Source organism: Amblyomma maculatum, chromosome 3 (assembly GCF_055883805.1).
Source record: "Amblyomma maculatum isolate TAMU_Amacu chromosome 3, ASM5588380v1, whole genome shotgun sequence".
Taxonomy (NCBI): Eukaryota; Metazoa; Arthropoda; class Arachnida; order Ixodida; family Ixodidae; genus Amblyomma; species Amblyomma maculatum.
The window spans coordinates 6,687,307-6,714,447 of NC_139346.1; the positions used below are offsets into that span (position 1 = coordinate 6,687,307).

At 48.0% G+C, this 27,141-nt stretch overlaps 1 protein-coding gene across 2 annotated transcripts; it reads left to right on the forward strand.

The window, feature by feature from the left end:
* Positions 1-20,611: 20,611 nt before the first annotated feature.
* LOC146194167 (uncharacterized) lies at positions 20,612-26,826 on the forward strand. 2 transcript variants are annotated; one of them, XM_084597274.1, is made up of 4 exons: positions 20,612-21,007; positions 21,177-21,330; positions 21,421-21,583; positions 26,385-26,826. In XM_084597274.1, exons 1-3 carry the CDS (start codon positions 20,832-20,834, stop codon positions 21,487-21,489), a joined length of 399 nt encoding a protein of 132 aa, XP_084453400.1. In that variant the 5' UTR covers positions 20,612-20,831; the 3' UTR covers positions 21,490-21,583; positions 26,385-26,826. The 2 variants fall into 2 exon arrangements, with proteins under 2 accessions (XP_084453400.1, XP_084453399.1); XM_084597273.1 differs by having other exon boundaries at positions 20,636-21,007; positions 21,120-21,330; positions 26,385-26,822.
* The last annotated feature ends 315 nt before the right edge of the window (positions 26,827-27,141 follow it).

Here is a 27,141-nt window from a genome sequence, read left to right on the forward strand (position 1 = left end):
AACAGAATGAAGTACAGGTACCTGGGACGTGCAAGGGCTTGGAAACCTGGGTGAACAGTAAAATATGCTTAGCGGTAGATTCGATGACCGCAACCACTGCTGCAATGAAGCTGGGGTACAAGAGGCGATGGCTTTTAAGGCTGCAAGCAGGAAGTTCGCGCAGGCGCTTCAGTGAAGGCACAATTCCGGAAGGTGACGTCTCAAAGATGACTATTCAGTTCGCGCTCGTTGACACGTGGCGGGGCGCAGACCAACTTGCAGGAAAACAGAATGAAGTACAGGTACTTTGGACGTGCAGGGGCTTGGAAACCTGGGTGAACAGTAAAATATGCTTAGCGGTAGATTCGATGACCGCAACCACTGCTACAATGAAGCTGGGGTACAAGAGACGATGGCTTTTAAGGCTGCAAGCAGGAAATTCGCGCAGGCGCTTCAGCGAAGGCACAATTCCGGAAGGTGACGTCTCAAAGATGACTATTCAGTTCGCGCTCGTTGACACGTGGCGGGGCGCAGACCAACTTGCAGGAAAACAGAATGAAGTACAGGTACTTGGGACGTGCAGGGGCTTGGAAACCTGGGTGAACAGTAAAAGATGCTTAGCGGTAGATTCGATGACCGCAACCACTGCTGCAATGAAGCTGGGGTACAAGAGGCGATGGCTTTTAAGGCTGCAAGCAGGAAGTTCGCGCAGGCGCTTCAGCGAAGGCACAATTCCGGAAGGTGACGTCTCAAAGATGACTATTCAGTTCGCGCTCGTTGACACGTGGCGGGGCGCAGACCAACTTGCAGGAAAACAGAATGAAGTACTGGTACTTGGGACGTGCAGGGGCTTGGAAACCTGAGTGAACAGTAAAATATGCTTAGCGGTAGATTCGATGACCGCAACCACTGCTGCAATGAAGCTGGGGTACAAGAGGCGATGGCTTTTAAGGCTGCAAGCAGGAAGTTCGCGCAGGCGCTTCAGCGAAGGCACAATTCCGGAAGGTGACGTCTCAAAGATGACTATTCAGTTCGCGCTCGTTGACACGTGGCGGGGCGGAGACCAACTTGCAGGAAAACAGAATGAAGTACAGGTACTTGGGACGTGCAGGGGCTTGGAAACCTGGGTGAACAGTAAAATATGCTTAGCGGTAGATTCGATGACCGTAACCACTGCTATAATTAAGCTGGGGTACAAGAGGCGATGGCTTTTAAGGCTGCAAGCAGGAAATTCGCGCAGGCGCTTCAGCGAAGGCACAATTCCGGAAGGTGACGTCTCAAAGATGACTATTCAGTTCGCGCTCGTTGACACGTGGCGGGGCGCAGACCAACTTGCAGGAAAACAGAATGAAGTACAGGTACTTGGGACGTGCAGGGGCTTGGAAACCTGGGTGAACAGTAAAATATGCTTAGCGGTAGATTGGATGACCGCAACCACTGCTGCAATGAAGCTGGGGTACAAGAGGCGATGGCTTTTAAGGCTGCAAGCAGGAAGTTCGCGCAGGCGCTTCAGCGAAGGCACAATTCCGGAAGGTGACGTCTCAAAGATGACTATTCAGTTCGCGCTCGTTGACACGTGGCGGGGCGCAGACCAACTTGCAGGAAAACAGAATGAAGTACAGGTACTTGGGACGTGCAGGGGCTTGGAAACCTGGGTGAACAGTAAAATATGCTTAGCGATAGATTCGATGACCGCAACCACTGCTGCAATGAAGCTGGGGTACAAGAGGCGATGGCTTTTAAGGCTGCAAGCAGGAAGTTCGCGCAGGCGCTTCAGCGAAGGCACAATTCCGGAAGGTGACGCCTCAAAGATGACTATTCAGTTCGCGCTCGTTGACATGTGGCGGGGCGCAGACCAACTTGCAGGAAAAGAGAATGAAGTACAGGTACTTGGGACGTGCAGGGGCTTGGAAACCTGGGTGAACAGTAAAATATGCTTAGCGGTAGATTCGATGACCGCAACCACTGCTGCAATGAAGCTGGCGTACAAGAGGCGATGGCTTTTAAGGCTGCAAGCAGGAAGTTCGCGCAGGCGCTTCAGCGAAGGCACAATTCCGGAAGGTGACGTCTCAAAGATGACTATTCAGTTCGCGCTCGTTGACACGTGGCGGGGCGCAGACCAACTTGCAGGAAAACAGAATGAAGTACAGGTACTTGGGACGTGCAGGGGCTTGGAAACCTGGGTGAACAGTAAAATATGCTTAGCGATAGATTCGATGACCGCAACCACTGCTGCAATGAAGCTGGGGTACAAGAGGCGATGGCTTTTAAGGCTGCAAGCAGGAAGTTCGCGCAGGCGCTTCAGCGAAGGCACAATTCCGGAAGGTGACGCCTCAAAGATGACTATTGAGTTCGCGCTCGTTGACACGTGGCGAGGCGCAGACCAACTTGCAGGAAAACAGAATGAAGTACAGGTACTTGGGACGTGCAGGGGCTTGGAAACCTGGGTGAACAGTAAAAGATGCTTAGCGGTAGATTCGATGACCGCAACCACTGCTGCAATGAAGCTGGGGTACAAGAGGCGATGGCTTTTAAGGCTGCAAGCAGGAAGTTCGCGCAGGCGCTTCAGCGAAGGCACAATTCCGGAAGGTGACGTCTCAAAGATGACTATTCAGTTCGCGCTCGTTGACACGTGGCGGGGCGCAGACCAACTTGCAGGAAAACAGAATGAAGTACAGGTACTTGGGACGTGCAGGGGCTTGGAAACCTGGGTGAACAGTAAAATATGCTTAGCGGTAGATTGGATGACCGCAACCACTGCTGCAATGAAGCTGGGGTACAAGAGGCGATGGCTTTTAAGGCTGCAAGCAGGAAGTTCGCGCAGGCGCTTCAGCGAAGGCATAATTCCGGAAGGTGACGTCTCAAAGATGACTATTCAGTTAGCGCTCGTTGACACGTGGCGGGGCGCAGACCAACTTGCAGGAAAACAGAATTAAGTACAGGTACTTGGGACGTGCAGGGGCTTGGAAACCTGGGTGAACAGTAAAATATGCTTAGCGGTAGATTCGATGACCGCAACCACTGCTGCAATGAAGCTGGGGTACAAGAGGCGATGGCTTTTAAGGCTGCAAGCAGGAAGTTCGCGCAGGCGCTTCAGCGAAGGCGCAATTCCGGAAGGTGACGCCTCAAAGATGACTATTCAGTTCGCGCTCGTTGACACGTGGCGGGGCGCAGACCAACTTGCAGGAAAACAGAATGAAGTACAGGTACTTGGGACGTGCAGGGGCTTGGAAACCTGGGTGAACAGTAAAAGATGCTTAGCGGTAGATTCGATGACCGCAACCACTGCTGCAATGAAGCTGGGGTACAAGAGGCGATGGCTTTTAAGGCTGCAAGCAGGAAGTTCGCGCAGGCGCTTCAGCGAAGGCACAATTCCGGAAGGTGACGTCTCAAAGATGACTATTCAGTTCGCGCTCGTTGACACGTGGCGGGGCGCAGACCAACTTGCAGGAAAACAGAATGAAGTACTGGTACTTGGGACGTGCAGGGGCTTGGAAACCTGAGTGAACAGTAAAATATGCTTAGCGGTAGATTCGATGACCGCAACCACTGCTGCAATGAAGCTGGGGTACAAGAGGCGATGGCTTTTAAGGCTGCAAGCAGGAAATTCGCGCAGGCGCTTCAGCGAAGGCACAATTCCGGAAGGTGGCGTCTCAAAGATGACTATTCAGTTCGCGCTCGTTGACACGTGGCGGGGCGCAGACTAACTTGCAGGAAAAGAGAATGAAGTACAGGTACTTGGGACGTGCTGGGGCTTGGAAACCTGGGTGAACAGTAAAATATGCTTAGCGGTAGATTCGATGACCGCAACCACTGCTGCAATGAAGCTGGGGTACAAGAGGCGATGGCTTTTAAGGCTGCAAGCAGGAAGTTCGCGCAGGCGCTTCAGCGAAGGCACAATTCCGGAAGGTGACGTCTCAAAGATGACTATTCAGTTCGCGCTCGTTGACACGTGGCGGGGCGGAGACCAACTTGCAGGAAAACAGAATGAAGTACAGGTACTTGGGACGTGCAGGGGCTTGGAAACCTGGGTGAACAGTAAAATATGCTTAGCGGTAGATTCGATGACCGTAACCACTGCTACAATGAAGCTGGGGTACAAGAGGCGATGGCTTTTAAGGCTGCAAGCAGGAAATTCGCGCAGGCGCTTCAGCGAAGGCACAATTCCGGAAGGTGACGTCTCAAAGATGACTATTCAGTTCGCGCTCGTTGACACGTGGCGGGGCGCAGACCAACTTGCAGGAAAACAGAATGAAGTACAGGTACTTGGGACGTGCAGGGGCTTGGAAACCTGGGTGAACAGTAAAATATGCTTAGCGGTAGATTGGATGACCGCAACCACTGCTGCAATGAAGCTGGGGTACAAGAGGCGATGGCTTTTAAGGCTGCAAGCAGGAAGTTCGCGCAGGCGCTTCAGCGAAGGCACAATTCCGGAAGGTGACGTCTCAAAGATGACTATTCAGTTCGCGCTCGTTGACACGTGGCGGGGCGCAGACCAACTTGCAGGAAAACAGAATGAAGTACAGGTACTTGGGACGTGTAGGGGCTTGGAAACCTGGGTGAACAGTAAAATATGCTTAGCGATAGATTCGATGACCGCAACCACTGCTGCAATGAAGCTGGGGTACAAGAGGCGATGGCTTTTAAGGCTGCAAGCAGGAAGTTCGCGCAGGCGCTTCAGCGAAGGCACAATTCCGGAAGGTGAGCCTCAAAGATGACTATTCAGTTCGCGCTCGTTGACACGTGGCGGGGCGCAGACCAACTTGCAGGAAAAGAGAATGAAGTACAGGTACTTGGGACGTGCAGGGGCTTGGAAACCTGGGTGAACAGTAAAATATGCTTAGCGGTAGATTCGATGACCGCAACCACTGCTGCAATGAAGCTGGCGTACAAGAGGCGATGGCTTTTAAGGCTGCAAGCAGGAAGTTCGCGCAGGCGCTTCAGCGAAGGCACAATTCCGGAAGGTGACGTCTCAAAGATGACTATTCAGTTCGCGCTCGTTGACACGTGGCGGGGCGCAGACCAACTTGCAGGAAAACAGAATGAAGTACAGGTACTTGGGACGTGCAGGGGCTTGGAAACCTGGGTGAACAGTAAAATATGCTTAGCGATAGATTCGATGACCGCAACCACTGCTGCAATGAAGCTGGGGTACAAGAGGCGATGGCTTTTAAGGCTGCAAGCAGGAAGTTCGCGCAGGCGCTTCAGCGAAGGCACAATTCCGGAAGGTGACGCCTCAAAGATGACTATTCAGTTCGCGCTCGTTGACACGTGGCGGGGCGCAGACCAACTTGCAGGAAAAGAGAATGAAGTACAGGTACTTGGGACGTGCAGGGGCTTGGAAACCTGGGTGAACAGTAAAATATGCCTAGCGGTAGATTCGATGACCGCAACCACTGCTACAATGAAGCTGGGGTACAAGAGGCGATGGCTTTTAAGGCTGCAAGCAGGAAGTTCGCGCAGGCGCTTCAGCGAAGGCACAATTCCGGAAGGTGACGGCTCAAAGATGACTATTCAGTTCGCGCTCGTTGACACGTGGCGGGGCGCAGACCAACTTGCAGGAAAACAGAATGAAGTACAGGTACTTGCGACGTGCAGGGGCTTGGAAACCTGGGTGAACAGTAAAATATGCTTAGCGGCAGATTCGATGACCGCAACCACTGCTACAATGAAGCTGGGGTACAAGAGGCGATGGCTTTTAAGGCTGCAAGCAGGAAGTTGGCGCAGGCGCTTCAGCGAAGGCACAATTCCGGAAGGTGACGTCTCAAAGATGACTATTCAGTTCGCGCTCGTTGACACGTGGCGGGGCGCTGACCAACTTGCAGGAAAACAGAATGAAGTACAGGTACCTGGGACGTGCAAGGGCTTGGAAACCTGGGTGAACAGTAAAATATGCTTAGCGGTAGATTCGATGACCGCAACCACTGCTGCAATGAAGCTGGGGTACAAGAGGCGATGGCTTTTAAGGCTGCAAGCAGGAAGTTCGCGCAGGCGCTTCAGTGAAGGCACAATTCCGGAAGGTGACGTCTCAAAGATGACTATTCAGTTCGCGCTCGTTGACACGTGGCGGGGCGCAGACCAACTTGCAGGAAAACAGAATGAAGTACAGGTACTTTGGACGTGCAGGGGCTTGGAAACCTGGGTGAACAGTAAAATATGCTTAGCGGTAGATTCGATGACCGCAACCACTGCTACAATGAAGCTGGGGTACAAGAGACGATGGCTTTTAAGGCTGCAAGCAGGAAATTCGCGCAGGCGCTTCAGCGAAGGCACAATTCCGGAAGGTGACGTCTCAAAGATGACTATTCAGTTCGCGCTCGTTGACACGTGGCGGGGCGCAGACCAACTTGCAGGAAAACAGAATGAAGTACAGGTACTTGGGACGTGCAGGGGCTTGGAAACCTGGGTGAACAGTAAAATATGCTTAGCGGTAGATTGGATGACCGCAACCACTGCTGCAATGAAGCTGTAGTACAAGAGGCGATGGCTTTTAAGGCTGCAAGCAGGAAGTTCGCGCAGGCGCTTCAGCGAAGGCACAATTCCGGAAGGTGACGTCTCAAAGATGACTATTCAGTTAGCGCTCGTTGACACGTGGCGGGGCGCAGACCAACTTGCAGGAAAACAGAATGAAGTACAGGTACTTGGGACGTGCAGGGGCTTGGAAACCTGGGTAAACAGTAAAATATGCTTAGCGGTAGATTCGATGACCGCAACCACTGCTGCAATGAAGCTGGGGTACAAGAGGCGATGGCTTTTAAGGGTGCAAGCAGGAAGTTCGCGCAGGCGCTTCAGCGAAGGCACAATTCCGGAAGGTGACGCCTCAAAGATGACTATTCAGTTCGCGCTCGTTGACACGTGGCGGGGCGCAGACCAACTTGCAGGAAAACAGAATGAAGTACAGGTACTTGGGACGTGCAGGGGCTTGGAAACCTGGGTGAACAGTAAAAGATGCTTAGCGGCAGATTCGATGACCGCAACCACTGCTGCAATGAAGCTGGGGTACAAGAGACGATGGCTTTTAAGGCTGCAAGCAGGAAGTTCGCGCAGGCGCTTCAGCGAAGGCACAATTCCGGAAGGTGACATCTCAAAGATGACTATGCAGTTCGCGCTCGTTGACACGTGGCGGGGCGCAGACCAACTTGCAGGAAAACAGAATGAAGTACAGGTACTTGGGACGTGCAGGGGCTTGGAAACCTGGGTGAACAGTAAAATATGCTTAGCGATAGATTCGATGACCGCAACCACTGCTGCAATGAAGCTGGGGTACAAGAGACGATAACTGTCTATCTGATGTAAAAGAAAGGTGGCTTTTTTGTCCCCTTTTCCGGCCTCGCCAACAATTTTCTTGACTGACGCTTGCCTCTGATCTTCGCGATAGAACGCGACGATTTTTCTTTCGGCGTCGAGCTGTTGCTGGATCTTGCAACATTTTAAGCGCTGGTAGGCAACCTGTTTCCGAAGCTTCCCAATTAGGGATACATACCCACTCGCTCGCTTTACATCAATATTCGTGGTCTGCGTGGAGGTGCTCGGATTGTGTGCGGCAAAGTCGTCTTCCACTTCGCAAGTGTCCGTACTCGCCTGTGATTCCGCTTTGCGCTTACTTGGCTTCCGAACAGGAACAGATGTCCTGGTTGCAGGATCCTTGCGAGGTTTTTTCGCACTCGGCGCCAGGTAGCACGGGTAGTCATCAAACACAGTTGGTACAACACCGGGTAAAAGTTTTCTGACGCGGCACCCTGAAACATAGTCACCAGCGAGGAAATGCCGACTGCAAACAACACTCGATGCCGACTTGTCATTCACGACGAAATTTGCCCTGGAGATGTTTTTGAGCCATTTTGCACACAGTTCTGAATCACTCGGGAATTGATGGAAAGAAATACCCTGAGTCTTACCCAACTGCGACCTGCACAGTGGTACGCAACAGTACACCATCGGCGCGTCGAAGAGTCGGCGGTGAGCAGTCCACACCGCCACACAACACGTAATCAGAGCAAGCTTGGAACGGGTCGAAATCCACACCAAAATTCACGGCACAAAGCACAACGCTGGCTGCAGCGGCATAGTGCGATGAGTGCACGCGGCGTGTGCACCAAGTCCGGGAACAAAACGCTAGTCTCGAGAAAAAGCCGGCAAAGCACGGGCTGCCGATCGCTCAGGCGAATGGAAGGAAATGGAAATTAGGTTGGCGCGCTTTAGCGCACGCGTTCATGACTTTAAAGCACCGTCCCAGATGGTTCCTGTAAGTGCTTTCTTGATGGCACCCAAGTCCATCTGTGTGCACGGGCAAGAAGCGGGGGAAAAAGGAAAAAAAAAAGAAAATACCCAATCTGTCTACCACGTGTGCGGTACGCTTTCTGGACGCCGCTGCCCGTGCCCTCCTCAGGTGCCCCAGGGCACGGGTGGCCGCCACAACCCTGTAACAATCGTGTAGCGGCCTACCCGGCGCCACTCAAGTGGGTCTGTTAAAAAAAAAAAAGGCAGACATCAATATTCCGCAAGACCGTATACATATAGGTCAGACCGGAAATTTATCTACACCAGCTAAAGTTCCTCAATCGTTAACATAAGCCGCGTTGATATGGACAACTCGAATTCTGGGCAGTTTTTCTGGGGACCAAGATATTCAATCGCATGAACAGCCGTGGTAAGGGTACGTCATCTAAACATAAGATATCCCATCAAGCGTATCCAGGCGAGTGAAGCGGAACTATGTTATTTCAGGCATAATTACAACGAGGATAATGAGATTGGAGCTGCAAAAATATTGTCTAATTCCAACTTCAATGAGCCCCACTATGCGCAGAAGCGGATCCTATCATAGCATAATATTTGAAAAAATTTTATTCGCGATTCGTTATTACGGATAACTCGTTTTAAGGACAAATTTGCTCGAGAACAAAACTGTTCATATTAATGAGGCACTACTGTAATTAATTTTTTTTGTTCTCCTCCATTTCGGCCCAGCTATCGCTCAAAATATTACAGCAGTGTTCAATTTCAGTTTTGGTCAAATGTTATTTCGGTGTTCCTAACGTTCTTTTTTTTTTAACGCCTAATAGAGCTATAAATAAACGTTAGCATAACCTTTCTATAAATATTTTAACAACGTATATCTAATATATGTGCAGCATTATACTAGCGTTCTTGAAAATGATAAAACAACCCTGCACGAGCATGTAGCCTACGTACCATTGGTGACGGTACACAGCTACGCAATACAGCGCGACATACAACTCCTATAGTCACCTCTGAATAAATAGCAGAGAGAAAAGTTTTTATATCCATTATTGAGGAGTGTCCCTTGAGTAACAGTGCCGAATGTGTAATAAGCAAAGCATTCTACCAAAATAATGGGGCAGCGATTGCTCTCTAAGGCAGGCATTACTGCACAGATAGTTACAAGTAATTATTAGTTCAAAAACATACTAGAAAAAGAAAGAAAATATTGCTAGGAATAAGTGCTTGAAATAGATTTCCTGTTCTTTTTTTTTCATGAAATAGTTATATCATGCAAACATTTCATTAAACCAACGTTTATTTGCAAAATTAAAATAATGTTTATAATACAACATAAAACATTTGCTGGTCTATAAATTATAGTAAAATTGATAACAAAACTTAAAAGCGTTTTTATGTCATGTAAGCATTGTGCAACTTACATTACATTTTTATAAAATTATTTTCATCTTCGGTGCTACATCAATGGTTTCTCATCTAGCGCTGAAAGACGGTTTTGCTATTGTCGCTGTTATGTTTGCCTTGAAGAAGCTTCGATGTGATCACTTTTTTTTATTCATCTTCTTGTACAGGCTTGGGAAAAAATTCAGATTAAAATGAACAAAAGTAGATACCATGCCGCAATACACGTCATATGCTTGTCGAACGTTTGCTGAGCGAGAGTGTTTTTTTAATATAAAGACTCCATTCACGTGTGTAGCACGTTGACAGGATGCCGCTGCAGCATCTACCTTCTGTAATCTTTCATTTAGGGGCTGCACTCACCACGAAACCCGCGGGCGACAGCGCGAAATCAGGCAAAAGCTACCCGCCGCCACTGAAGCAGATGCGGAGCGAACGGTGAGCAGGTCGCGCCCCTTGCGGCGGCGGAGAGCGTGACTCAAGGAGAAAAATTCCCATTGTTCACGCGGCGATTGAGAAGGCCGTAAAAAAGAGCGCGCGCCCTATCCCTCGAGACCGGCCATGACCACGCCTAGCCACCATAGCGCCGCGAAATGCATGGGAGCGAGGGGCCGCTTTTGCGATGATGGAGCACGGCCGGTCTCGAGGAGACCGGCCGTGGGCGGAGGCGCCGCAGCGCAGAGGGCGCCACCAGCAACTGGTGTCACGGCCGGTCTCGAGGGAGAGAGCGCGCGCTCTTTCTTACGGCCTTCTCAATCGCCGCGTGAACAATGGGAACTTTTCTCCTTGAGTCACGCTCTCCGCCGCCGCAAGGGGCGCGACCTGCTCACTGTTCGCTCCGCATCTGCTTCAGTTCTACTTCAGTGGCGGCGGGTGGCTTTTGCCTGGTTTCGCGCTGTCGCCCGCGGGTTTCGTGGTGAGTGCAGCCCCTAAATGAAAAATTACAGAAGGTAGATGCTGCAGCGGCATCTTGTCAGCGTGCTACGCACGTGAATGGAGTCTTTATATTAAAAAAACACTGTCGCTCAGCAAACGCTCGACAAGCATATGACATGTATTCCGGCATGGTATCTACTTTTGTTCATTTTAATCTTAATTTTTTTCCCAAGCTTGTACAAGAAGATGAATAAAAAAAGTGAATGAGCAGTGATCACATCGAAGCTTCTTCAAGGCAAACATAACAGCAACAATGGCAAAACCGTCTTTCAGCGCTAGATGAGAAACCATCGAGGTAACACCGAAGATGAAAATAATTTTATAAAAATGTAATGTAAGTTGCACAATGCTTACATGACATAAAGTATTAGTATAACGTCAGAGTAAACGCTTTTAAGTTTTGTTTCAGTTTTGCTATAATTTATAGACCAGCAAATGTTTTATGTTGTATTATAAACATTATTTTAATTTTGCAAATAAATGTTGGTTTAATGAAATGTTTACATGATATGATTATTTCATGAAAACAACAGGAAATCTATTTCAAGCACTAATTCCTAGCAATATTTTCATTCTTTTTCTAGTATGTTTTTGAACTAATAGTTCCTTGTAACTATCTGTGCAGTAATGCCTGCCTTAGAGAGCAATCGCTGCCCCATTATTTTGGTAGAATGCTTTGCTTATTACACATATGCGCCACTGTTACTCAAGGGACACTCCTCAATAATGGATATAAAAGCTTTTCTCTGTGCTATTTATTCAGATGTGACTATAGGAGTTGTATGTCGCGCTGTATTGCGCGCCTAGGCACCTAAAGTCGACACCGACGAAATCATTTCAGCTCTGCCGCAATCAGTAACCGAAGAACTGAAAGAAGTGATGGTATCTCCTGTCATCCCATTACCCACTGTCACGTATTCTGGTTTAGCTTACGTCGCTGGATACATTGTGAAGTTAATCAGTGACTTCGGGTGTGACGCTTGTGCTATCCTTCTTGAAACCAGCGAAAGAAGCAGCCCCATGTACACTATTCTGCGAGGACAATTAAGATTCTAGCGGACCGCATTATCCAAAACCAGAGTTTGTAGCCCTCTTGTACAAGGTTGTGTCTCTTTTTGAAAAAGCTGTCGTGCACCTACCATACACAAATGTCCTTGAAGTCCTACAAATCTTAATCCAGCCAGCACTTGAGGACTCACCTTGGCTGAGTTGTCCGGAAGGCATTGACAATAGCCATGCTATAAGGTCCTCTTCTTTAATATGTGAGAAATTTCTCAGAATACTTCTTGTCAATTATGCTAAGAAGGTGACAGACAGGAACGAAAGGCCAGCTCCTTATGTGCACAAACCGTCCAGAAAGATTTTGAGACTAATTTTCTAGCCGCATGTACCGTTTTGATGAATGAGTGCAATGTGTTAACTTTGAAGGACATTTTTTTTTATTGCTTGCTGCTCTTTTCAATTATGCATATCTGCTTACGCCCATTTCCTTGATTAAATGTCGTTTTTTTTTTTTCATCACTGTGTTAAACTATGACTGTTTACGTGTGCGTCATTCGCGAGACTACGTATACATCTGCTGTCTTTCAACCTACTGATTTGTTTTAAACGAAGCTAGAACAGCCCACTTCACTAGACAACTGAAATTTTAACTGTATGCGTAAATGTTTGATCCTTACTCTGAATCTGAGACGTGCTATGAATTTTCGTCAGTGCCTCTTTTGCTCTAAACGAAAACGGCAGCGGTTGATAGAATATCCACCGAACAGTTTGCCATGCACTAGCGTCAGGTCGCGTTATACCAGCTTACAGCTTTCAAAGGCACACTGCATAAAATGGTACATATAGTTTTGTGAAAAATTTAGGGGCAAAAAGTGTTGATGTAAGTGCACCCGAAACTTCATTCGACCGTGCGCGACAGCACTGACGAAGGCGCGCGCGCTCTCGCGCGCACGCGCATTATTGACTATTTTATTGCTCATACACGATAAATCAGACGCTGATTACGGCTTCTTCCTATAAGCCATAAGGGGTGAAATATCAGAACCTGCCGGTTGCAACCGATGCGGGCGGAGCGAAGAGCGAGCGCCCGTTTCCCTTGCGCGTGAACGGCTGTAGCGGAGGAGCAGCAGTGGGGCGGTGGCGACCCCACCGAGGCGCGGCGGGCGGTGGAAACAGACCCCATTGGAGAGGCCGTAAGAGAAGAGAGAAACGCGCTCTCCCTCGAGACCGGTCGTGCTGGTGTGTCAGCCGCCCGGGCGCCCGCGTATGCGCGCTGTGCGGCGGGGCGGATTCCGCGCACACTGTACGTTCTCGTTTGCTTGTGCCTCGTCTCGGTCTGCTGGCGTCAAGATTTTACAAATATGCCGGTTAACGAGGCTCAGTACTGTTAGCAATGATCTAATCTATTATCCATTTTGGCTGTCGGCAACACCTCGGGGAAGCAACATGACAGCAGTTGTGATCCGAAGGAAACAGCTTACGGCGTACGAATTCAGACAGCACAGCACGCTTCAGTCGCCGTACAGCTTTCTTTAGCATTCCTAAAGCACCTAATTCCCATTTTGGAATGTACTCATTTTGAAAAGAGGGTAGTGTGGAGACAGGATGTATGAAGAAGTCAGAACGTGCAACACACGCGTTAGAGCGCTGAATAAATAGAGCTGGTCATCGGTAAACCATTAACTAAAACAGTCCAAAATGGTATATTCCGTTTTTTCACATGCAACCATGCCGACTACAGTTCGTCACCGTGAAGTCACAAGAAAAGTCGCCATTCAGTTCGAATGAATTAAATGTGGACTACCCCGCATGGAGGTAGAGATATAGCAAAGACATGAAAAACGAGCGACACACCAGGTAAGCTGCCCATTGAATAACGGAACACAGTGGGTCAGGAAAGGTGGAAGAAGTGGGAGGTGAAGGTAAAAAAAAAAACGTAAAAAAAAATGTGTCACCTACCAAGGAGGGATAAAGAGGCGGAAGGCACGCGGCATCGTGAAAAGAGCGACCGCGAATGTGAACAATGCCGCTGAAAATGGAGATATATGAAAGGCAATAAAAAAAAAAGGAAGCAACCGATCTTAAGAACCAAATGAAGGCCTAGCTGGAAAGAGGAAAGCAGTGCACAAACAGGCTACAAGCGGGGCGTGCAATCGAACGAGTGTAAAGATATAAGTGTCGAAATTTAAGAGCCAACTTTGTGAAAATGTACACTAATATAAAAACAAACTTTTTTTTTTTTCGAGAAGTTGGAACGTTCTTGCAACGGATAGTTTTAAATACTCAGAGATGTGCGCCATACTAAAGACATTTAATCTCAATTCGAGCAACCGGTAATATGCATTCATTGCCCCCAGAAAATCACTCTAGTCCTCTTTTGGTGCAAATGCAAAATTAAAAAAAAAGGATAGCTTTAAAAAGAAAGAACGAAGTAAAGATAAAGGACGCAGAGGCAATAGTGTGCGCTTATAATTCGCTTCCGCTAGATCATCCTTATAACGTCAAAATGTTTAGTTTACTATATATGGCGGGATATGCAGCTGTTAACATTCTGCGATTGAGAGGTTGCTCGGTTTCTCACCAAGAACAAAAACTGGGTCATAGGCTAGAAGCTACAGGTAGCAATTCACCCAAAAAATTGGACTCGGGTGGTCTGAAGCCTTCGCACTTCAGATTTTGCAACCTTCCTGTAAAGTGCGGAAGTTCAAAAATTTTAGCGGGACCAGAAAGCTCACACTTAAAACAATGAAATTTCATGTGCTTTTGAGGCTTCGCTCTTTGCAAAGTCAGCGAACTGCGACAATAATTCCCAAAGGGAAAAATAGTTAAGTTCCCTTGGAAGTATTGCACGTGTAGTATCAACCTAGGGGAACAAATATAGCCTGATTAGTTCTGCAAAGAGTAGCCGGCAAGCTGTAAGCAGTAGTTGGCAAGTATATCTAATCGATTACTCACATTTCGTACCACGCACTCGAAAAATAAACTCGCATCAGTGTCCGCTATTAAATTCGGCCTTATATTAATAGCTTTCGTATTAGGGGCTCGTTATCTTTTTTCGCATTTTTCCATTTTCTCTCGGTAAGAACTGCATCATAGACGACACGCAATTATAAGTGCTTTTATTTTTTTTTTTTTGCTCTACCATTTATGCTAGTAAAGCGTCCGCACTCAAGTGCCCACTATGAAACTATTCTCTCGTATGTGATAGGATTAATTTTCCATATTTTATCTGAAGTATTGCCCAGCTGTACTTGACTATTTTTTTTTTTCATCTCTACAGCTGGTTCACCACTTGGTGAGTGGCGCTTAAAAAATAAATGTCCGCGATATATGTATCTGTAATCACTAACAAAGAATAAATGCTTGAGTCCCGTATACGTCCTTTTTTTTTTTTTGCGGTAAATACCGCAGTGCTTTAAATTACTACGGTTATCAATAAATGTGTTTTCCTCGCACATTGTATTTGTCATTTCTATGAGCGGTGATATAGGGCACAGAAAGAACACCGATTATAAATACATATTACAGATTACTGACAATTTATGGATAAACGTTGTTATATATTGATAAGCACAAGCTACAAAATGTAAGCAGGTGTTCTTAAATAAGGTTCGTAAAAAATAAGGTATTCCTAAAGCGGCCTTACAAAGCACAAGCTTTGATTCACATGTATACTGTTTTTCTCCACGTGTTAGTAGCGCTCCTCGGCAGGCCTTTATTCCCTCACGGAAAGAAGGAATAATAAACACACGCTCCGTTGGAAACGTTGAGTACAAGTGTCTCATCTGGACGATTTATGACTGTCCGCAGGACGAAGAAACGTTGTTTCAAATAGCGATTCAAACATCGCGCGCTGCACCGAAGAGAAACCCAAGCGTGCACGGCGTCTCCAAGAGACGTAAAGGAATTTCAGTGATTATTTAAGCATCTGCAATAACTAGCTTCTTTATTAAATATCGCATTAATTGCGTAGCGTGTGAAAATAGCTGCATAGAGAAACGCGCCCCTCCTCTGTACCCGCCGCTATCCCCGCGGCCGCTTCGCGCCGAGCGACGATCCTGGCACCCCTGTTGCACGTCGCGCCCTCTCGCGGAAGCCGGTTGCTGTCATCGCAAAAGCGGCCCGCTCTCCGGCGCCGGTCGTCACACTGCCCAATATTCTAGAGCACTATATCGCGGCCATTTGCTTCCGCCTTTTGAGCGAGTTTTCTGCGCATGCGCGAAGCCCCAGCGGCGACTGATGAAAACACATTGAGAGGCGTCGACGGCGCTTCTGGTCGCCGCACTCATAGCCAACGCACGGGGTCAGGAGGCGCGGTACGTTCACAGCCTCGGTAAAACGATGCCAACCACCTGTGCCGCTTACGGCTGCCACTCTCGAGGCGTGCCGGGATGCAAGACGCGTTTTGTTAGGTTTCCTTCGGCGAGCCGCGACCTGCAACGGCGTGAAGCTTGGATTAGGGCAACCAAGCGTCAAGACGTGAATGGGCGACCTTGGCAGCCGACTGCGTGCTCTCGACTGTGCGAAAAACACTTCGTTACAGGTATGCATGCATCTAAAGGAAATGTGCATGATGAAAAGTATCTACCGGAGTTTGCACCAAGCCTGTAACCCACCAGTGATAGCCGCAATGAGCACTTGTTCGGCGCGTCTGATGGCGATGTATTTTGTCGTTTGTTTTCTTTATGTGCGAAGGGGCCGGGTAGCGCAGATATCACAGGTGGCTGTGTGCGCTTGACCGTAATATTTAGCATGTTTTATCGCGACTGCCGCCTGACTAAAAAGAAGAAAAAAAGGGTGTTTGTTGTGATGCACCGCCGTTAGCGAGCCGAGTGGTTGAGCTGGTCATGAGGCTCGCGAACGGCAGTGCATTAAAACGCCGTATTTTTTTTTTTCTTGTTAGTGAGGTGGCAGTCACGATAAAACATGCTAAATATTACGGCCTAGCGCACACAGCCGCCTGTGATATCCGTTTCGCACATAAAGATAAGAAGGGACAAAATACATCGCCTTCAGGCCCCGGTGCAACTGAAGCAATCACGCACCGAAGAAATCCTCATTGCAGCTATCACTGGTGCGCTACAGCCTGGGTGAAAACTCCAGTAGGTACTTTTCATCATGCCTATTTCGCTTAGATGCATACATACCTGTAGTATCTGTGTTTTTGCCGCTCGGAGCATATGACGCACTTGACACTTGCACGACGCACAGTATTTTTTTTTAATTAAAGGCTCGCCTTCGTGCACGCCAAAGCATCCGGATTTTGTTCCTTTGGTGTACGAATTATCAGATGCACTTCGTTAGGGAGCTTGATAATCGTAGTCTTCGTCCAACCGTTTGCAACGTCAAGGAAACCGCCCGGCACAATAAATGAGTCTCCTGGAGGGTTCATGCTCGTTCACTCGCAGAGTGGATCGCTCTGGACGTAGAACAGGGTTGGCTCCTGACCGAGATGCGCATCAGATATGTAGGAGATTCACATGTGTCACCAAGTTGTTGATTCCGCAGAAATCGCGGCGGAGGCAGAAATGAACGTTGGAGATCCTTTCACAACAGAATGACCATTCTCTGCGCACCGAGAACCTTTTCACCACTGCGACCACATCCGTTCTGACTCCTGAGGCCAGAAACCGGCTACAGCTCTGAATCATCAATTGCCAGAAAAATGCAGCGCGTTTCCTGCAGGTGTGCATTCCGGCCGGGACAATGCCCTTTTCACGGGGTGTGTATATGTGACTCTCTGCCGATCTTCGTGGATGAAATCCTATAGCTGCACGGTTGTAGATGACGCGAGGAGGAAGCGACGCCCATTGCACCATGCCGGCGCCGCGGAGACCGCATTGTGCTCGGTAACTCAAGACACCCCGCGCATATGCGCCGCTCAAAGTCACAGGAGACGATTCCACCTAGCTCTGCAGCATCAACAAACCCCTGGCTGCTTTGCCCTTTGAGATCCCTCTCTCTCTCTCTGCCCCCACGCTCTCCTGTCTGCCGAAAACCTGCACGCTGAGAGCGTCTCATTCTGTCACGTCGAGCACGGCCCGCGCTACACGCTCTTACAATACGAAGATAGTATATGCGTACGTGCGTTATGAGTGGATTGTGAAAACGCTCTACCTTCCCCCATACTGCGTGAACATGATATGCTGCAATCACTGTCACTACTTTCCGTTACGAGACCAAAAAAGGGGGGAAGCTTTCGCTTTCTACCAGCGTTGGCATGGCCATTTCGTATGGTGTGCTCTCGAGTTGTCTGCTACACTGCCGCTCAATGTGTTTCCCGCCCGCTCCCGCACGATGGCGCCACATCCTCGCGCAAAAGGCGGTTTGCTTGTGGGTATAGTGAACTAGAATACTATCCTAGTGGCGCGACCGGGATGCCTGGCCGTGCTCTTTGGCTTAGAAGGCACCAGATGGCGCCACCGCAACCTTTTCTAGCGGCGTCGTTGGTGCTGCTTTGGGAGCTCGCGCGTGTTTCTCCATGTCGTTGCTCGTTGTGGTGCACTTATACACCTTTAATAAAGAAACTGCATGCCGCTGGCTTCAAACAGCTTCAGTGTAACTATCTACGCCTTTATTTTTTCTTACCTCGCCTTTTTAAGCAGTTCGGCAATGATGAAAAATCCTGTCATACCATGTCGTCTGCTACCGATACAGGGCGATGTGAAATGCTTGTTTTGCTGGCGGATGTCAGTTATTTACATGCACATCTCAGGCTAAATTTATTTACCTGCGATTATGGTGAACTACACCTGTGATTCATCTGTAAGTGCGCTCTACTTATGCGCACTTTCTTCTTCTGAAGCGGTTCAGGGGCCTCAGAAACCCATTTGATTCGCAAAATTTTACCCACTATCGAAATTATTCCCAACTGTCACCCGTTAATAATTAGGGGGTATTATTAACGGTGCGCACACTCCCAGACACCCTTAGAGTGAGTGGGGGTAGCTGTTCCGGTCGCAAAGGAGATGCCCTCGACTTGCGTGGCAAGCTCAGCCGGAATTCAACTACCTTGTAGTGACCGAAGGGGGTGGTCGTTTGGTGCCCAGCGGTCGCCGGTTCAAACCAGAGTAAGGATCGGAGTCAGAAGTAACAAACAAAACACAATTTATGTAGAGCAAGAGACGATACAAATGAATACACAAGATCACTTGAAATACACAGACGAGAGGTTCACAGAATAACAAACGCTAAGCATGCAACTACAGAATGATTCAATAACACAGGCCTTACAACAGATCAAACACGAGAGAGTTACATAAACAGACACCAAATTGTTCACCGGGCACTGTTGCAGTCCGACGCCTCAAGAGTCACGATGTGGCCGCCATACGAGACGAGCGCCGCTCCCTTGAAAGTCCGTGGGCTTGCCAGCAGTGGGTGATCCCCGGGAGTCCAGCCGAAGCACTAGCGAGCACGTCGCAAAACACTGACGAACTGACCGACTGGCTGACTCATCAAACGGCGTGGTCTCTTTAAATAGGGCGCGCCGCGTCTGTTTGTTAGCACGCGTCAAAGCTAGCGCGCACACACACATAGCTTCGCTGGTTATAGCTCCCTCTTCTCCTCCCGTTGAGCCGCGCGTCGTCATTGGCCAGGTCCCATAGAAAGTTCTCGAAGGGCCTGGCACATTCCAGGCCGATGAACCACCGTCTTCCCCGGGCAAGGGGAAAGAGGGTGACAACAACGCGTACAAAGCTACGCGCTCTCCCGCGCGGGGAAGGGGGCTTTGCTCTCCATGCCTTCCACGCGACGCCGTGCGGGCCTCGCGCCGTACCGGCTTGATGAAAATGGGCGCCGATTTCGTGACACCAACCCAATTGCCGGCAAGTCTTTGCAGCGTGTGCAGATGTTGCCAGGTTAACAATACACGGGGGGCAAGCGTTTTATTGTTTATTGTCAAATGCAAGGAATTTGAAAATAAACATTGAACCAAGACTTTGTTTCATGGGAGGCAGATTATTGTGGTAACCATGCTGAAATTTGGTTACATGGAAATTTCATGCACAGAAACAAGGAAACAAAGCTGGGCTTCTAGCCACTCAAACAAGGTGCTTTGCAGATCTAAGTGCACCGACTCATTTTCAGGTACTTAGAAGCTTGGCGCTTCCTGTTGTTGCTGCTATTCACACTCTTCATGAAAAAGTGAAGCCGGGTTGTTAAGTAAAAGGCAGTGAGCTCAGCTGCCACATTTTCACAGTGGTCAGGACAGCCAAGTCTGAGCTCTGTTTTTGCCTTAACTACTTCCACAACATCAAGGATATACTGTCTGCATGTAGTTCTAGGAGGCTAAAACATGTCGTGAAGGCATTTTCCAGGTCAGATACAAATTTGTAAAGCGGGGGCAGCGGGATACAGAAGACCACCGTTGTCTTTCATGCGAGTGAACTGGGCTAGGTTTAAATTCCCAGCCGCTTCTTTGGTGATTAGAAGCAAATTCAGACAGCTTTCGCAGCCAGTCTTCAGAACACATTTTCTGGCTACATAACCAGCTATATAGAAAATTAGCCGGCTGTCACTTGATGCTACAGTGCAAGTAGAATGGTCTGGAAGTACTTTCAGGAGCAGTGCGTCTGCTGCATCTATATTGCCTGAATATAGCAGTTTATCAACAAGTTCCTGCCTTCCACTAGGAGAGCTTTGCTGGCCAGCATCTGCATCCAAAAGGGAACTGAGGATGCCAGCTAGGCTCACAGTTTCCCGTGGACATGTTGGGCCAGGTTATTAAATGCAAGGCAGTTCACAGTAACTACGAACTGCTGAGGTGTTGGGTGGGTATTGCATGTCTCTTCGTACAGTTGTTGTTGCGAAGAGCACGCAGGCGTCACTGCTGCAATTCAGCCCGCACCAGTGCTTTGAAGGAAGCGTCACTCCTTGAAGCACATCAAGTGTAAAGGGCACACACTCGGTGGGGCCTGAAGCTTCATTCAGAGTGTTAAAGGGCCCATGAAAAGCTTGAAGCCGTGCTTAAGAAAGGCGCACGAGCGGTCGGCGTGCCTTCGCTAGTCAGCAAAGAGCAAAAAAATTTTAGGCTGACATCTTTAATAGCGCAGATATTCCATATTAAAAATGACGCTCCTCCTCTCCCGTCACTTTAGCCCTCAACTCATACACGCCGATGCGCCGGCCAAAAAAAAAGAAAATGTCCGGGCCGACGCCCCGCCCATAATGCGTCACAAAGTGACGCCACCGACTCTCGGTTTGTTTACTTCCGGTAGTGCTCCGATTTCTTCCCCTTCGTGTTTGCGGCGGTTCACGTGTCGGTCGCCATGGATCGCATGGATCCCGAGCTCGAAGCGAGGCTGCGTGAAGCCGCTGCCGAGTTGGACTTTGATCCATATGATTATACTCCGTTTCGTGATCCGCTAGACAGCGACGACAGCAGCACGCCATCGACTGGCCCTTCTGAACCACCCGCTGGCAACGGAGACGACGGCCTACCATGGTGCGTTCCGTGGCGCACGCGCCACTGCACATAAGTTATTACAACTTTCTTATTTCACGAAATGCCGTTTCGTGTTTGCTTCGCGGCCTTTTCACATTTTACTTATGCGCAGGTGCCGCTGCGGCCGCTGCGAAAGCATGCCCACACCTGAAGATGTGTGCTGCCGCAGCATGCCGGAGGTGCTGGTGGTGTGCCAGCAGGACGGCGGCTGCATTACGATCCTTCCAGCGTTCCGTGTGCCTAACGCCCGAAGTCCTTCGGGCTGTGCACATTGCGCTAGAGGAGGAGGGAGCGAACATCGATGGAGACGGAGATGTAAACAAGTAGGTAGTGCGGAAGCGTCAGGTGACAGATTCGCATATTTTTTTTTTGTGTGTGTATGATCCGTTTACTGCAAAGCGTGGTATTTTCAGGCAGCACCGCTTCATAGCCTACCGCCTGTTTACCAAGTGGATTTGGGGCAGGCTGGGCGAAGGCAATAGGGTGGCCCTGCCAGCCTGCGTCGTTTGCCGGATTCGGCGTGAATTTCCGTCGGCGAGCTACGTGGGATTCAGGCACCCTCCCCTTTAATCTCAGGTGATTGTCGCTTCACTGCATGCTGTATTCTAAACTTTATCACGTGTGCCAGGCGCACTGCTTCGAGTGGTGCATGGAAGTGCGTTTATTTTTAAGGTGGAAAAATAGAGAATGCTATTTTATGAACGCCAAGTTATGCACTGCGTCAAGTGTCTGTTTTGTGGCACTGTTTAAGAACAGACATCTCATTCCTCTAAAGTGCCAGAACTTGTAGATATCTAAGCAAGAAAGGTGTAGAACTGTTAGTGAAAAATAAAGCCTGGAAATAAAATTCAAATCCTAGTAAAAAAAAAGATACACATCCAAAAACAATCCAGAATGGAGGACAATGCTGAGCATCGCCAAGTCTGCTTGAGCACATGCTTCCAAGCATCTACCATAAACATTCATTTATTTGGAATGGAATTTTATAGAAAAAAAAATTAAAATCGAAACACAGAATGCTTGTGCCGAGGCAGCACAAGCATTCTGTGTTTTGATTGATACCGAGTGTGTGAGTGCTCAATACTGACACAATGAAATGAGTGCTTGAAGGTTTGTTTATTGATACTCCTAGTCGTGAATACATGACAACAAATCGCAGAATACATCCATTCCAGCAGTGGAGTAATACAGGTGAAGCACAGATCAAACCACAACTCTTGTTCCTGGATTTGCTGATCTCAATTATTAATTTGAATTTGTTTACAGTCTAATACGCTTGCAGAGTGTTACATTTCTTATCTCCAAGCTGCAGTAATAGCTGGTCCCTTTCAGGTGTGTTTGCCAAAGTGTAGGGCAAGATCAAAAAACAGCGCGGCTACTTGGGACAAACAGAGAAGGGAGAATAACGGACAAGCGCTGACTAACAACTGAAGTTTATTCGAAAAAAAGCACAGGTAATATACACTTTTTTTCTTCAAGAACCAGGACGCATGCGCTCCCAAACAAGCGTCAGTCTAAGCATCAGTGTATATTACCTGTGCTTTTTTTCGAATAAACTTCAGTTGTTAGTCAGCGCTTGTCCGTTATTCTCCCTTCTCTGTTTGTCCCAAGTAGCCGCGCTGTTTTTTGATCTTGCAATGCACCAACTAGCTCAGATTTCCGTTCCAAAGTGTAGGGGCAGCACTGCATATTTTCAAAACGTTGTGCAGGTTCAACCGTCCTTGAACCAAATTTCATGAGCGTTAGCCATTGGCCGCAGTCACAGTTGCTGCTGCCACTTCGACCTTGGCTCGCTTGCACCCTTGCTCAGCTTTTTGGCAATGGGCTAGACTGGCTTCTCTTTGTTCAATGGTCTCGGCAGGCTGTTTGGCACGGTTGCAACCTCCGTCTATAGTGAGGTGGCGTATGTGCATGGTGTATTTCCGTAAGTTTAATGAAAGAGAAGGAGTAGATGAAACATTAAGACGATGATCATTGTAGCGCACGAAAATGTCTTGCAATTAGAAATTGATGGAGGCGATGTTTACTGTACAGAGGAGAGTGTGTTGTAGTTTTACTACGAGGTGTGATAGGTTGTGGCAATAGCATAGTGCTCTCATGTCTAAGCTATAAAGATGACATTGTTTGCTGCACAGCGTGAGAGTTCAAAGTCAACATTGCATTCACTTTGAGGTTTGTGCACGGGAGAAGTAGAGCGAATGCTCTAAAAGCCTTATTTTAGCTGTCTCGGCTATCACCAGCTGTCATGCCTGGACATAATCCCCTATTTTTTTATTATCAGCTGTATCTAACTGTGCATTATATCGCTCTCCTTTCACAGTGAATATATGTACACAAATTCTGCCAGCTAAGGTAGCCAATGCTTCTCATTTTGTGGCTTGTACCGCAGGAATCACTTAGTTGGGCTGGGAGACCTTGTCATTGCCTGTTCTAATATTTATCCCTCTGGCATTTTATAGAGCGAGGAGCTTCTTTCATAATTCATTCATTTGGCACTGTTGATAAGGATGTTTTTAACTTGTTCTCTTGCAATTTCTGGGGCCTGAACTTTGTCGACAGCTTGGCTTGTTATCTTGCTTCCTTGAGATCTGTGAATATGTTTCTAGTTTTTACTGTCGCTCTTCTATCCGCATATCTCTTCTTCTGTGGCTTCTTTTCATGGTCGCTTTTTCCAGTGTTGGTGTTTACATTTTATTCATCTGTGCAGGATAGTCAAAGGAAAACGAAAGGCAGTATAGAACAGGGCACCAGATAGAAGGAGCAGAACTGAAGAATTTACAGCTTTGCAGAAAAAGACCACGATGAAATTTGCAAGGAGAGAAGAAGGGAGCACTTATCCAAGGGGAAGAGGTCACCTGCTTTGGGGCAGAGCATTACGACCAGTTACGTGGGCGTGTGATGGTGGGCTGTCGGCTTTGACGGTTCCAAGCGGCCTCCACTGGCTTCTGCTTTGGTTATGTGGGCTGAGGCATTCCCCGTCTACGGTATGAGCAATGCACTTTGCAACAAACTCTCATGCTGTGTAGTAAGCATCATTCTCTTCATCAAGTTCAAACTACAACATACTGTTCAGCTGTGCGGCAAACATTGTGATCTTCATGAAGTACCATCTGCACCACTCCTTCATTTAACCTGGGTAAATATGGCATACACGTACGCCATCTGGACGAGTGCGGCCGAGGTTTGCTAGCGTAATGTCGGACCAATTTAAGCAGTGTGACATAATTCGCAGTGCTTTCACATTACTGCACCTAAGCAGAATTGAGTGCACTCGTGCAATTTCTTTTGGAGGGTGGGGGGGGGGGGGGGAGGGAGCTGTTCTTTTCACTGCACTAGAGTATGCAGGTTGTGCCACAAATTTTTCTCAAAGTTGGCAAATCCCATGAATCCTTGCAGCTCATTAACCTATTTGTAATTTTTTAGCATATGTAATACCTTTCCTGCAGTTTTGGTCTGTTTTATATTGTCACAAACCCTGCCTTAACGATTAACAGAGGGGAGGGATCCACTTTACGGTTACCCGTCGTCCCTCTATGAGGTTTGAGAACACAGTTAAAAGTTAGGCCGGTCAACCAGTGAAGTGCGTGTGTTGGTGTGTGATCAAGGAATAAATTTATGCGTCACTTTTTTAACACACAATGGGAACATATATAGGTAGTAGTCCAAATTACACTGCATAAAAAAAATTAATAAAACACCAGGACATGATAGTAATAAAAAACGACTCAATAAATGACAAGAGAAAAAACCGACAATGAGCATACGCTGCGATAAAGAAGACTATAAAATAACAAAGCAAGTATTCCAGAGATAGTAAGTAAGGGCGAGAGTTACACAAAAACACAGCGTAAAATACTAAGCCAGGTGAAGGTTTAAACAAAGGCAAAAAGAATATTCAATTAACCGACAGTCTGTAACAAAACGGATTCTCACAGCCTTCTTATCTAATGAGGTATCGTAATCGCAGAGTTGGCCGGTAGCGGCGGCCATACAGGGAGTGGGGACGACAAGTTGGTCGTGGGCTCGGTGAAAAAAACAAGACACTTTCCTGGAGCAAGCAGCCACGAGAGTAAACGTTTTTGTATAGCAAGCCATCACATAGGCATAGGCAAAACTGGCTGTTCGAGGTTGGGTCTTGAGCAGCAGCTAAGAACGACTCCAGATGCTGATCGGTGTGTTCCTCGGTTCAAAAGGTATGAGTATTTGGAAATCTCGGAGATAAAGCAGTGACGTAATGATCAAAGTTGTCCGCGTCGCATTCCGTCGTGGCAGGTGGCAACCAGGAGAGGCAGTCTCCATCTGCGTGCCGTCGGCCACTTTTGTATGAAATGCTGTAGTCGTATTCTTGCAAGCGAAGTGCCCAGCGGGCTAGGCGACTAGACGGATCACAGAGATTGAGTAGCCAGCATAGGGAATGGTGATCGGTTACTACTACGAAAGGCTCTCCGTACAGGTAGCAACGAAACCGCTGCACGGCGAAAACAACCGCGAGACATTCCTGCTCGGTGATGGTGTAGTTGTGCTCAGTCTTGCTTAGAGTCCGACTGGCGTAAGCAATCACATGTTCACAGTCGTCATAGCGCTAAACGAGGACAGCACTGAGGCCTATGTCACTTGCGTCCGTGTGCACTGAAGTTGGAGCAGAAGGGTTGAAATGCCGTAAGATAGGATGTGATGTTAGGAGGAACCTCAGTTGTCGGAAAGGATGAGTCGCATTACCTCACCGACTTGAACTTGTGCAGTGTGCAAAATGGCTCCATTCTGCACAGCTAGTACACTGCAAGTCATGTACTTTGCGCTGTAACCTGGCGAGTCACAGCGACCATCCCCTGCCAGGTCTGTTGTTGTCCCTACAAGCTCACTAGCAAGTTCTGCTTGCCTTTGCTGAAAAAGCTGCAAAGAAGGAGATGTTCAATTTAGAGGCTACAAACTTGCAGTCATGTGGTTGCCTTAATGCATATTAGGATGAGGGGGGCAGGTTTCAAATGCCGCATTGCTTTTCACTTTTCTCACAGCACATTTACTAAAAAAAAATATTGCAAAAATTATGCCTTCAATACTAGAGCATGCAGCTGGTCTATTAAACATGTAGCCAAAGGCAACAGAGAAGTGCAGTAGCAGGTGCATTGCACTGCAATGCCTCCGCTGTTGCATATATGCTGCATTTTATATGTTTTATATGTTGCATTGTAGCTTGAAGTTGTTGTCATGAAAGGATGCGACATATAGTTATCGAGTTAATGACATATACTTTGACTTGAATGTTGTGTGAGAGATATCCTTATTGTCAAACCTCATTTCTGGCAGGTAGCAAGTATGCCCGTTGGTAGTTGTAGTAGGTCCTTTCTGTGATGTCTTGCACCCCAATGGATTGCAGGAACCAAAGAACTGAAGCTATACCGCAGCCAGAGAACAAGATGCCTGCAGCCAGAAGGACATTTCTTGCTGCTTTTCCTTCAACCAGTGGTTGGCTTTTCCAGAGGAAAGAATGTTGCAGTGAGCATGTCCCCTTCACAGTCACAAGGCTTCCCGCTATGCTAAAGTAAAGGGTTCTTGTTTGCCCGCACATTGTTCATGTCTCAAGAAGCTGCCGCAGGCAACCCTCGAACACAAGGAATTTTCGCTCTTTGTAGAGGGGTTCCTCAATCGCTGACTGGGCCGTTTCATCCTGATGGTTGCTGAAAAAGAAGTGCAGTGATGTCAGCGATTGGTGCCATGTGATTGTTAATATTAAGAATCTCGATGATACGAATTGCAAGGGAGCACGCAAAATATTCGTATCATCCCGAATTCGTATGATTCAAAACAAGTCAACATCCACACGGGAATGAATTGAAAATGAACCAAAGTTTATTATGGCGAACTACTTGCGGCCGAAAAAGTCCGTAATGCTTGTCTGCACTTTTTTGCTGTTGATGTCGCGGACAAGCTCCGCCTGAAAGGCATAAAACCGTGCCGCGGTTTCGTCGCTCACGCTGCTGGCACTTACGGTGCGGCGCAGAACGTCCAAAGCGTGAAGAGTATCTGCCTTTGACGGTGGCTGATCACACTTGTCATCAGCGTCACCATCGCTGTCAGGCTCACTTTCGCAATCATTCGCTTCATTAACCAAGTCTTCAATAGACCTCAGCCCA